Genomic DNA, 13211 nt, shown 5'->3' with positions numbered 1-13211 from the left:
CTGTCATTCATTTCTCTCTCTCTCTCTCTCACTTACCCCCACTTCTATCTTGTATTAATAATAATAATAATAATAATAATAATAATAATAACACTCAGCGCAAACCTCCACCAAGGCAACACCAACATCCTCTCAACGATTAGCCAGAGATGATTTTTAAAATGAGAATATCTAAAATAAACTCAACTGCTCTCATAAACAAGAATACTAAAAATGAACCCGACCGCTCTCAAAAATTAAGTAAAAAACAGAAAAAATAGTCCAGAGTCCTTGTCCAGTACTGGATCAACTCCCCATGCCGGTGGCACGTAAAAAGCACCGTCTGATCATGGTTGATGCACCATCTGATCATGGTCTGTTGTCCATGGTGGCATGGGTTGGATAATTTGACCAGGGCTGGAAAGCTGGAAGGCTGCACCAGACTGCAGTCTGTCTTGGCATGGTTTTCTTCAGCTGGATGCCCTTCCTAACACCAACCAATCTGAGAGTGTAATGGGTGCGTTTACATGCACAGGTGCCAGTATCTGCCATGACTGCAATTTTACTTGACTTGATGGGTCTTCTTAAGCACGGCATGTATATATATATGTGTTTTTATATATATATATATATATATATATATATATATATATATATATATATATATATATATATATATACACACACACACACACACATACATGTTATAGCAAAGGTGACAGTCTATTCTGTTTTACCCTTAATTGGTCTGTTTGTGACTGTGAGGACAAGAGAAAGATCTGGGGTATATATAAGGTTCAGTTATGGTTAGGTACATCAATGTAGTTAGGGTGTGACCTATGAGGAAGTGGGTAGCATAACCCTAAGCTAGGATTTTAAATTGTTTCTAACACATATTTTCTATTTCTCTACCTATTTTACTATTCCTTCAGTTATTTCCTTTCCGCTTCTAATTCATTTTCTTTTCTTGTTTTTTGATTATCAGTGACCACAATAATTTAGTAAACTCAACTTTGAACAACCTTCAGTCTTACTGAATTTTGAAATATTCACAATACCTAGATTTTTATTGACCCCTAAAAACTAACTTTTGGACTCCTAGGACAAGCAAATTAGAATAAACACAAGAACATATATTTAAATGCAATAATACATCATCATCATCACCATTGTTTAACGTCTGCCTTCCAGGCTGGCATTTTAGTAAATTATAAATTGACCTTTGTACTTTTTGCAGAACAAAAGATCTAAGGCTATTGATCGAAATATACCAAAATAATTTCAATAATGAAAAGGTATTCTCTCTTATAATGGAGTATAGTTCTAGCTACAATGCACACCTAAAAATACCCTAACCCGCTTCCTATCCACGTTGACACACCTAACTTAATTGAATTATTTATACACCTGGATTTTTCACGTGTTTCTGTAATCACGAGTAGCTTAGCTAATGATGAATAGATAACTCAGAATAGATTGTCAACTTTGTTATAACAAATGTGTGTGTGTGCATTTGTTTACATTTGTGATTCTCTGACAAACATAAGATGTGAACAGTGTTATTGTTGTCATTTCTCCTGTTTTTCCACCTATGAAGACATGTGAAATTAGAGATCCCTTGCTTGAAATAATAGTTAAGGATCAGTGACAGAAAGGGCATCTGATGATAAAACAATGCCTTAGTAAAACATTTATTTAACCCTTGCAAATAAAACATTCATTTAACCATTTTAGAAAAACAAGTATATATGTGCGTGTGTGTGATCATCTTCATTTAACGTCCCCTTTTCCATGCTGGCATGGGTTGGATGGTTTGACATGGACAGATGAGGCAGAAGGCTCTGCCAGGTTCTATATCTGCTTTGGCTTAGTTTCTACATCTGAATGCCTAGTTTAGCTCTGTCATCTGGCTTTTGGTTGCCTGTTACAAATATTGAGACCATTTCTCCTCTGTGAGGATAACTTGCCACTCTAATGCTTTGGTTCTCAACCATTTTTTGACAACTGGACTTCCATAGACATTTGATGTATATGTAAAAAAAAATCCTATTATAGTTCTACAATCAAATATTATTAGGAATTGTACACTGAACTGCAAAAGTAACGCGAGATGTGTGTGACTGTGAAATCTGTTTTAATTTCATTATGTTAGAGATAAATTTTGATAAACCTGATAAAGTCATTTTCTTGGATGGACTCTGACCTCTGTCTATGGGTTGTTGTCATGTGTTCTGGTAGTGGGTGGATCCAGCACATTGAGATTGTAGGGTGTGATATGTTCAATACCGTGTATGCCCTCCCTGGGTGTTCAAAATGGCCATACACCATTAGTACATGGAGTGCATGAGGCAGTTCACAAAACCCATTGGCACCTGTGCTCACACCCTGAGGAAAGCTGCCTCCAGTTCTGCACGACTTGAAGACCTTGGGACCATCTGTTTCAGTCGTCTCTGGATTTCATCCCACAAGTGTTCAATTGGATTCAAATCCTGGCTGAGAGTCGGCCACAGCATGGTTCTGATGTTGTGCTGATGCAGGAAGTCCATGGTGATCCTTGCCGTGTGGGAGGGAGTATTGTCCTGCTGGAACATGTGGCTATGGTGACATGTGAAGAAGAGCATGATGTAAGGTCTTAGGATCTGGTCAATGCAGCACTACGCTGTGATGCCATTCCTTCTACCTGCATTAACATTTTGGAACACATAGGCCCCAATTCTCTGATTCAGGCCTATAGGACCCCAAACTATGATGCTTTGGCCACTCCACATGTCTCTTTCCATGACACAGGCATCTCTGTAGCGTTCACCCCTCTTACTCCACACCCTCACTCTGCCATTCGAGGTGGAAATGCAGGACCGGCTCTCATCAGAGAAGACTATCGACCTCCATTGTTTATGCTACCAATGTTGGTGCTGTGTAGCCCACAGTAGCTGACAGTGGTGGGCAGTGAGGACAGGCCCTTGAACAGGACGATAGTTCTAATTGTCTGTTTTGTCATGGTTTCTATGGCTGGATGCCCTTCCTAAAACCAGCCACTTTACAGAGTGTACTGGATGTTTTTTACATAGTGTATGTATGTGAATGTGTTTGTACACACACAAAACAGGCTTATTTCAGTTTCCATCTACCAAATCCATTCACAAGGCATTGGTTAACCCAAGAAGATTGTAGAAGACACTTGCCCAAGGTGCCATGCAGTGGAACTGAACCCCGAAATGGCATAGTTGGGAAGCAAACTTCTTAGCCACATGACTATGTAAAAACCAGTGAGGAAAGATTGGATAGAAACTGAAGAAATAGATTTGCAGGTTTAGATGTAGGAAGAAAGCTAGAAAGATGAAGTGTACATTGCTTTGCAACAATTGTATCACAGTAAACACAGGTGTTTAATAAACTGAAAGGGAATTAGTATTAATGTGAGGAGACCAAATTTTGTGATTCAGTTTCCATGTGTGAGAATTTGTAGAAGCTGATATCATAGTTGATCCTAATGTTTGTGTGAGAGATAGATTGATAGATAAAGAGAAAGAGAGAGAGATGAAGAGAGAGAGAGAGAAAGAGAGAGAGAGAAAATTTATGCATATGTGTATGTGCGCTATCTTCATACTCTTTGTACACTAGAATAAGGCAGATATAAGGTGTGTGAAGCTTAGAAAGAAATTAAAAAAAAAAAAAACGGAACAAGAAGTGCTACTCCTGGTTTTGAAAGAAAGAAGTGTGTATGTATTTGTGTGGGGTGGGATAGGACTGCTACTGACTGACATTTTATGTGTTTGTTTTGAGCTGAATGACACACTAAAAACTTATACAACAAGTTAGTCTGAAGGATGGTATGTTAGCAAACCTATCTACTATCAGAAGACATGAGAAAAGTAAACCGTATGATTAAATGAAACAGGCAAAGAAGAGAAGTAGACAGTACAGGGTGGACAGCAGGCTGTGACTGAACCTGTCTACCTGCTGGTGCTGCACGATTCTTTCAGTTAGTGTTGTAATTAGTGTCACCTGATTATTTTAAAATGCATGATTAAATACTTCAAGATGTTATTTATAGACTAAAGCTATTATATTTAACTAACGAGACTTGTGGAATGGAGATTCCATGATTTCCAAGCTTCTTGATTTTATTTTGATGCATAAATTTATATTAGTTTCAAAACGTTGGCAAATGTGTTTTACTGTAACCTTGGACTGACCGCAGTATTGTGAGTGAGTGGATTTGGTAGATGGAAACTGAAAGAAGCCTGTTAAATACATACATGTATATATGTGTGTGTGTGTGCTTCATTTGACATCACATAATAGTTGTAAATGAATGTAATTTATTTCCAATATTCTGTGAAAAAATACCTGGCCATGTGGAAATATTACCTTGCTTAGAAACATGTAAGGGTTGGCAACAGGGAGGGCACCCTGTCAAAGAAAGTCTGCTGCAATAAATTGTCTGATCCATGCAAGCATGGAGAAAAACTGGACTTTAAAACAATGATGGTGTTGAAAAACAGAATGATGATGGAGGTGATTGAAAAATTAGGATTTAATTAATTTAGAGTATTAGTAACATTGTAATAAATATTTAGGCAGCGAACTGGCAGAAACATTAGCACACCAGGCGAAATGTTTAGTGGTATTTCGTCTGTTGTTACAGTCTGAGTTCAAATTCCGCCGAGGTCGACTTTGCCTTTCATCCTTTCAGGGTCAATAAATCAAGTACCAGTTGTGTACTGAGGTCGATCTAATCGACTGGCCTCCTCCCCCCAAAATATCGGGCCTTGTGCCTAGAGTAGAAAAGAATAAATATTTAGTATAATTCAACAGAGTGGATGTGTGTGGTTTAGTGGATAGGATGTTGGACTCGTGATCCTAAGATTGTGGTTTCAATTCCAGGACCAGGTGATGCATTGTGTCCTTGAGCAAAACACTTCATTTCACATTGCTCCAGTTCACTCAGCTGGCAAAGCATGAGTGATCCTGCAACAGACTGGTCTCTTGTCGAGAATATTTACCTCACAGAAACTGGGAAACCAGCCCTAGGAGTCTACATGACCCTGGAAGGATCTCATCATCCTTAAAATTCAACCAAAAATTAATATCTGTTGATCAACCAGTTATTTAACTCAGGACTTCACTGTATAAAGAAATAAAGAAATGTTTCGTTGAAAATCCCACCGTGCAGGTTGTTTGTCATAATTGTCTTTCTTCCTCATTTATTTTCTCATTCCCCCTCTCTCTCTCTTCCTTCTCCCTCTCCCTCCTTCCCCTCTCCCTGACTATTGCCACCTCCTCCCAACTAGCATTTGTTACCTCTTCTCCTTCCCTTGTCTGCTTCTTTGTCTGCAACAGATATAAAAGAAAGAAACAAAGAAAGAAAATAATCACAAAGTGAAGACGTAGTTATTTCCCTTTGCAAGTGCAACATTGAAACACGTCGAAAGAATTTGGAAATGGTGCAGGGACATTGTGAATAGAGTATGTTAATATCTCTGTAACTTAGTGTTGTGGGGTTACTAACATATCTCAGGTCATCTTTGTTTAAGTAGACCTATAGTCAAAGACGTTCCAGCCATAACCATTCCATCTAATTGTATTTTTAGGACTTCACTATCCAAAGTGTTATTCCATATTTAAAACTGCTGGGTATGATTTGAGGGAGATTTGGCTACTATATCTAGCATGTTTTTGTCTTTTTGTATATTTAAGACTACATTAATATCAACTTGTTGTTCCTTTCTCATTTAAAATGGCTGGGTGTAATTTGAGGGTAATTTGGCTCCTATATCTTGCAGATCAAGCTAATGCATAGAAGCTCCCTTATTAAACCATAACTCTTTGTTGTTGTTGTTGTTGTTTTGCCCTAGGTCAGGCCTGATTAAACAGACCCATGACAGAAGGTGTTTAAGTGTTAATCGCCCAGAGTTTTTAGGGGTGATTATAGCTTGAATACCCTGGTAGAGTTGAATTATTGCCCAGTTTAACATTATTACCTGTCTCTGGGTTGGCTTTAGTTAGAATCTACTACCCCACCCAAGAACAGATGCAATATACCCAGCAGGCTTCTGTACAGTTTCAATTACAAGACACGAGATTGATTCAATGCTATCTGATTAAAACTACAGAAAGCAGATATATATATACTAGCCATATGTACATCAGCAAATCTTTTGAAAAATAACACACACACACAAAACCATATACATATGTATGCATATATACATATAAAAATATGCATACATACACACACAAAACTACATATATATATATACATACATACATAAAATAAGTATCATTATATGCTGGAGACAATATATGACTGAGTAAAACTTGTGAAGGCAATGGATGGTATCCAGCATAGACATATTCCAACATGGATGCTATCTCACAAGCCCCATCTGTCCTAGACACCATTCACCCTAGACGCCATTCATCCTGGATGCCATCTATCCTAGACACCATCCATCCTAGACATCATCCATTCCAGACACCATCTGATCCAGACACCATCCACTCCAGATGCCATCCATCCTAGATGCCATCCGTCCCATATGCCATCCATCCTAGATGCCATCTGTCCTTGGCACCATCTATCCTAGATGCCATCCAACCCATTCATAATCATCATCTAGCATAAACACCATCCAGTAACTGAAACCATTGAAAGAATATTCTTCTTATTATTCTTCCTCTTCATATTTTCTGTTCATTAGGAACTTGGTGAAGACATTTTATACAGCAGGATTGTTGTTTGATGTTTTATCTGTCTTTGGCGAAACTGATGAAGACGTGAGTAAATTTTCAATTTGTTTGTGTTTTTATCTTTTACTTGTTTCAGTCATTAGACTGCGGTCATGCTGGGGCACTGCTTTGAAGAAGTTTTAGTTGAATGAATTGATCCCAGTATATATATTTTATCAAAGCCTGGTACTTATTCTTATCAGTCTCTTTTGCCAAAGGGACATAAACACATCAACATCGGTTGTCAAACAGTGGTGGGGAACAAACACAGACTCAGAAATGCACATAGATGTGTGTGTCTATATACAAATGTAGATTTTTATATAAACTAGGATAAATCATGTAAACTCAGAATGTAAAGATTGACAAAATACCAATAAGCATTTTGCCCGGCATGCTAACGTTTCTTATTTCTTTATTGCCCACAATGGGCTAACCATAGAGGGGACAAACAAGGACAGACAAAGGGATTAAGTCGACCCCGAAAGGTTGAAAGGCAAAGCCGACCTCGGCGGAATTTGAACTCAGAACATAACGGCAGATGAAATACCGCTAAGCATTTCGCCCAGCGTGCTAACATTTCTGCCAGCTCGCCACCTTCATTTACGCAAATATTATGCTAACCAGTGTTGAGGAAATGAGCCTGTGCACAGAATGATCAATACATTTGCTAAAAAATACAGTGCATGCTTCATTGGCTCTGTTCATGTTTAAAATCAATAATTATTTTGTACGAATCATAACCCAGTGACATGTAAAAAGCCCCCACTACACTTTGTAAAGTAGTTGACATTAGGAAGGCCATCCAGCTGTAGAAACAATTGCCAAAACAGACAACTGGAGCCTGATGCAGCTTTCTGGCTTACCAGCTCTGGTCAAACCAACTAACCCATGCCTGTCATGGAAAATGGATGTTAAATGTTGATGATGATGGCGAGCCTTATTAATTTCGAAATGTAGAACACATTTGATAGTGTGGTCTTAGATATATTATGCCTGGAAACAAGAGGATGGGATTGGCATGTCTGGAATACCTTTGATCATATCATAGTCCTGCTCAGTCAGAACTGACAACATCAGTAAAATATCTCCTCTGATATAACTGGTACTGTGATGTAATTCTTACCGTTAACATTTTGTTTCAATCATGTATTTTCAAGGATTTTCTTTGTCCTTTCTTTGAGGAATTCTTTCTGTAAAAATATTCTTTTTGTGTTGTAGCTTGAGAAGAACAAAAAATATGCCAAATGGAAAGCAGCCTATATTCACAAGTGTTTGAAGAATGGTGAAACTCCAATAGCAGGTCCAATGACTGATGAAAACGGTAATAACCATTGGTTTGGCTTTATTTAGTTTTCACTGAAAAAAAACCATAACGGTCATCATCCTCATTTAATGTCCATGTTCCATGACAGAATCTGATGGGTTCAAGGAATGTATTATGCTTCAATTTCTGCTTTGGCATGGTTTCCATAGCTGGATGCCCTTCCTAATGCCAACCACTTTACAGCATGTACTCGGTGCTTTTTATGATGTCACCAGCACCAGTGAAGTTGCCATGCAGCTTGCAAGACTACAAACCCCAAGGTGGAAGGTGACTTCATGCTAAGAGAATGAGGAGTAGACAGAGGTGAAGCATGGGAGAAAAAGGTTGGAGCAGAACAGGTTTTTTGCTGTAGAGGGGTCACATGACTAATTCATATTTTAGAAGAGAGAGTGGTGGGGGGGGGGGTGATTGGATGGAGTTGGAAAGAAATAGAAAATAATGTTGATAGCAATCATTATCATTATCATTTTATGATTTTTATAACTACTTCTTCAGGCTGGCACGGAGGGGTTAAATGGGATTTTGAAGCAAGTTTTTATAGCCAGGTGTCATGTCCAGGTTTCGTGACGTGTGTGGCCTGTATAAGCAAAAGGCTCAGTCAGTGTCATTTGTTTCCTGTTCTCCACATAAAAACATGTCTGGGTTGTTTGTTGTTTGATAAACTGCTGGATTGTTACTTTGCATGGAAACAGGTGAGGGTTGGCATCAAGAAGGGTATCTTTTATAGTAAACTTTGCCCCAACACTTTCTTATCTGACCCATGCAAGCATGGGATATTAGTCATTAAATTGATGATGATCACCAATATATAGCATTTAACCCTTTAACTGTGAAATTAAATTTCATATTTATTCCATAATGATGTTACATATCTACCAAAAAAATATGATTTTGTTTTTCTGCAAGTCACATTGCCTCATAATAAACTTGACATATCTCAGCAAAAAATAGTTTCAAACATGACATTCTTGAACAAAAGATAAATAGGTATATAAAACTGTTTTTTGCAATTAAGGGTAAGGAAACTTTTGAGTGGACACATTTGCTTTCTGCAATAAAAAGGATTAATAAAAAACGATGTTAACATTTTCAGAGATGTACTTACAAAGTGGGGGGATAAGGAGAAAGAGAAAGAGAGAAAGGAAAAGAGAGGATAATGAGGAGAAAGAGAGAAATGGAGTAGCCTATGGGGAGAGAGAGAGCAGGAAGGTAAGTGACAGGGTATTAGCAAGGACTGGTGAGGAGAACTGGTTAACAGAATAAACATAGAGAAAAATACAAACAAAAGTAAAAAATAAAAACATATATAATAAAATAAAAATAAAATATATAAAAAGCAAAAATAAAAATAAGAATTATGGAGATGTACTTGCATAGCAAGTGACTTGATCCGAGATCGTGTGCTGAAAAAAAAACAGTTGCAGCATGGAAGGTGTTTATAAGCCATTTAAAAACACAAAAACTGTTAGATTCACTTCAACATTTAAATTTAATTTGCCAAAATATTTTCATCGCTTTGAAACCACTGTTCTCTGACAAAATTCCATGCTGCACGGAATTTTGTCCTTAAACAGGTCAGAGTCTCAAAGCGACGAAAATATTTTGGCAAATTAAATTTAAATGTTGAAGTGAATCTAATAGTTTTTGTGTGTTTTTAAATGGCTTTACATTCAGTAAATTAATTTCATCAAAACTGATTGGGTTAATGGTATTATTTGTGATTAATTTGTATTTCTATGAAAGGAAGTTTTCTGAAAATTGTTTTCTTTCTCTGGTTTTCAGAAGAGGAGGATAACATTAACTCAGAACCTGTTGTATTTAGTAACATTAATGAACCAGGTCCAAGTGGAATGAATCAGAATGCTGCTACTACTTACCCTGATATGGGTTTAAGTGCAAATGGGCCCTCCCCCAACCAGCAACCAGACAGGTTGCAGAAACCTCCATCAGGTTCAATGGCCCCACCGACTACTCCACAAGACAGTATCTATGGCAACAATGCTGTTTCCACTGCAGGTGGATCATCGATGTATACCCCATGGAAACCACCAGAAAATCCAGGTAAGAGTTTTTTCCAGGCACAGCTGTGTGATTAAGAAGTTTGGTTTTGCAGCCATGTGGCCTTGGCTTCAGTCTCACTGCACCACAGCTTGGGCAGGTATCTATTACTGTAGCCCCAAGCTGACCAAAGCTCTGTGAATTTGGCAGGTGCAAACTGAAAAGAAGCCTGCTGTGTGTGCGTGTGCACGTGTGTTTCTGTCTCCTTGTCTCCACATTGCCTGATAGTTATAAACAAGTACCATCATCACACAAGCTATTCATTGTTTGCAGTCTCCCATGAAATCTTATCAGACTGTAGGGGAAATATTACCTTGCTTGAAAACAGGTGAGGGTTGGTGACAGGAAGGGCATCCAGCTGTTGAAATCTCCTCCAGTGAATTCTGTCTGGCTCAAACCATCCACAGTTTAATATATAGAATAACCTCATGGATATATGTTTGTGTGTATGTCTCTGTGTAGAACGGACAAAATGTTATCGAAGCATTGTTTTTTTTTTAAATGAAGATATTTTTGAAATTTTTTCAAAATATGAAAGCCGTTATTATATTTTAAAAAAGAGATTTGGCTGCTGTTTCTTGCACCCATAACACACTTGTAAATCATTCTTGATTTTAAATCATTCTTGCCATACACCCTTGCAATGTCTACCCACCCAATCTTGGTCTTTTGCTCCTTTGGCCCATCCTGATATCTTGACATCAGCATCTTTGTCTCTCTTTCCAGCCCCCCCCCCCTGATTACTCTCACCCACTGTTGTTTAATGTGAGGTAGCCATATATCTCTTCTACAGCACAAAACCTGTTCCAGCCTCTTCATGTAAAGCTGTTTCCATATCTACTGTAGCCCCACCCAGCCGATGGAAATCTTAAGTCTTGCGTGAAGCATGGTGACCTCATTAGTGCTGGTTTCATGAAAAAAAGCATTCAGTACATGCTGTAAAGTGGCATTATGAAGGGCATCCAGCTGTAGAAGCCATGCCAACACAGACACTGGAGCATGATGCAGTTCATCAACTCATCAGATCCTGTGAAATCATCCACTCCATATCAGCATGAAAGACAAAGGTTAACAGATGATGTTGTTTGATAATGTACTTATGAGTGGGTGCTGAAAGTTCTTGGCTTTAAGAGTATCCTGAAAGGCCTGGTTGGAGGCCCAATCTTCCAAGTTCTTTTACAGGGCTTAGAAAAACTGAAGGGCTGCTGCAATAAGTGTGTGAATCTGAGAAGGGAATATGTTGAAGAAAATCATAATTAACTGATTCTCCTGTATTCTCTTTTACCCCAAACCAGGAACTTTTCAACACCCCCTCATATTCATGTTTGTGTATCCAGTTATCTTTCTTTTTTTTATGCAATTCTATATTTCTGAGATGAGGAATTTATTTTATGTACAACGCTGTTTACATCATTTGAACTGGTGTCCTCATGTTGATTGTTACTTTCACGACGTTTCAGTCGTGTACACTCCAGCCTTCTTCAGGTATGTTGTGATTCACCTCAGTGCTTTGTATGAGATTGAACTCATAACCTTTAGGTTACTGCACTGCATTAACCAATGCCTTTATCTGCTATGCTATGTCCATATGAAGATGGCTGGAGTGTACTCAGCCTGAAATGTGGTGAAATCAACAATCAACAATGTCTTTCTTTTGTTTTTTTGTTGTTGTCCCTTTTATCACATATTATTAATGGGTTTTTTTTTCCCCATATTTCAGCTGGTGTGACTCTTACCACCCAAGATTACCAAAAAGCCATGAAACTATGCAAGTTTGCTAGCAGTGCTCTACAATATGAAGATTCTAAGACAGCTATTGAGAATCTCCAGAAAGCTTTAACTTTGTTGACCACTGGACAACAACAACCTTAACCCTGTCCAAAATTTTATGATCATACTCAAGATAACAATGACAACAACAATATATTATTATTATTATTATTATCATCATTATTATTATTATTATTATCATTATTATTATTATTATCATTTTTTTTATTATTGTTATTATTATTATTATTATTATTATTATTATTATTATTATTATTATTATTACTATTATTATTATTATTATTATTATTATTATTATTATTATTATATCATGAAAAATTGCAGCTTTATTTTGCTAGGTATTATGAAAAGTGTCAGCTGTCCACAGTCAGCAGACTAAGGTGACACTTGTTTACTGATCATGCTTATTATTATTATTATTATTATTATTATTGTTGTTGTTGTTGTTGTTGTTATTATAAATTAACATTATTGTTATTTATGGCAAAATATTTGTTAACATTTTTATTATTTATGTTATATTATTTATTATTATAAAGAAAACATAAAAAATTATTATTATTATTATCATTTTTATTATCATCATTATCATCATTGTCATCCTCCTCCTCCACATCATTATTTATTATTATTTTTATTATTATTATTATTATTATTATTATTATTATTGTGGATTGGCAGAATTGTAAATGTGTTAGAGAAAATGCCTTGTGGTATGTAAATATGGCTCTTTATGCCAAGGTAGACTTTGCCTTTCATCCTTCTGGGCTCGATAAAATACTGTGGCAGTGAAGTACCGGGGTCAATTTAATTGACTAACCATCTCACCCTAAACATCAGGGCTTATGCTTGTATTAGAAATAATAATAAAAATAATAATAATTATTATTATTATTAAGGTGGCGAGCTGGCAGAATCATTAGCGTGCTGGACGAAATGTTTAGCGGTATTTCGCTCATCACTACATTCTGAGTTCAAATTCAGCCGAGGTCGACCTTTCCTTTCATCCTTTCAGGGTCAATAAATTGAGTACCAGTGAAATACTGGGGTTTTTATAATTGACTAACCACCTTCCCCCAAATTTCAGGCCTTGTGCCTATAATAGAAAGGATTATTATTATTATTATTATTATTATTATTATTATTATTATTATTATTATTATTATTAGTTAAGGTGGCGAGCTGGCAGAATCATTAGTGTGCTGGACAAAATGCTTAGTGGTATTTCGCCCGTTGCTATGTTCTGAGTTCAAATTCTGCTGAGGTCAACTTTGCCTTTCATCCTTTCGAGGTCAATAAAACAAGTACCAGTAAAACACTGGGG

General features: G+C 37.0%; 1 protein-coding gene across 1 annotated transcript in view; it reads left to right on the top strand.

Moving 5' to 3' along the window:
• The window catches only part of LOC106877321 (vacuolar protein sorting-associated protein VTA1 homolog), a 31295-nt gene extending 18853 nt beyond the window's left edge, over positions 1 to 12442 (top strand). The window contains exons 5-10 of the mRNA XM_052971242.1: positions 2424 to 2603; positions 2706 to 2884; positions 6684 to 6759; positions 7933 to 8035; positions 9821 to 10099; positions 11817 to 12442. Of these exons, the coding sequence (XP_052827202.1) occupies positions 2424 to 2603; positions 2706 to 2884; positions 6684 to 6759; positions 7933 to 8035; positions 9821 to 10099; positions 11817 to 11968 (969 nt within the window). The 3' untranslated portion in view covers positions 11969 to 12442. The remainder of the gene's footprint in view (positions 1 to 2423; positions 2604 to 2705; positions 2885 to 6683; positions 6760 to 7932; positions 8036 to 9820; positions 10100 to 11816) is intronic.
• Positions 12443 to 13211: the final 769 nt, after the last annotated feature.

The sequence above is a fragment of the Octopus bimaculoides genome, chromosome 10 (assembly GCF_001194135.2).
Source record: "Octopus bimaculoides isolate UCB-OBI-ISO-001 chromosome 10, ASM119413v2, whole genome shotgun sequence".
Classification (NCBI taxonomy): Eukaryota; Metazoa; Mollusca; class Cephalopoda; order Octopoda; family Octopodidae; genus Octopus; species Octopus bimaculoides.
This window is presented reverse-complemented; position numbering and strand designations above follow the sequence as displayed.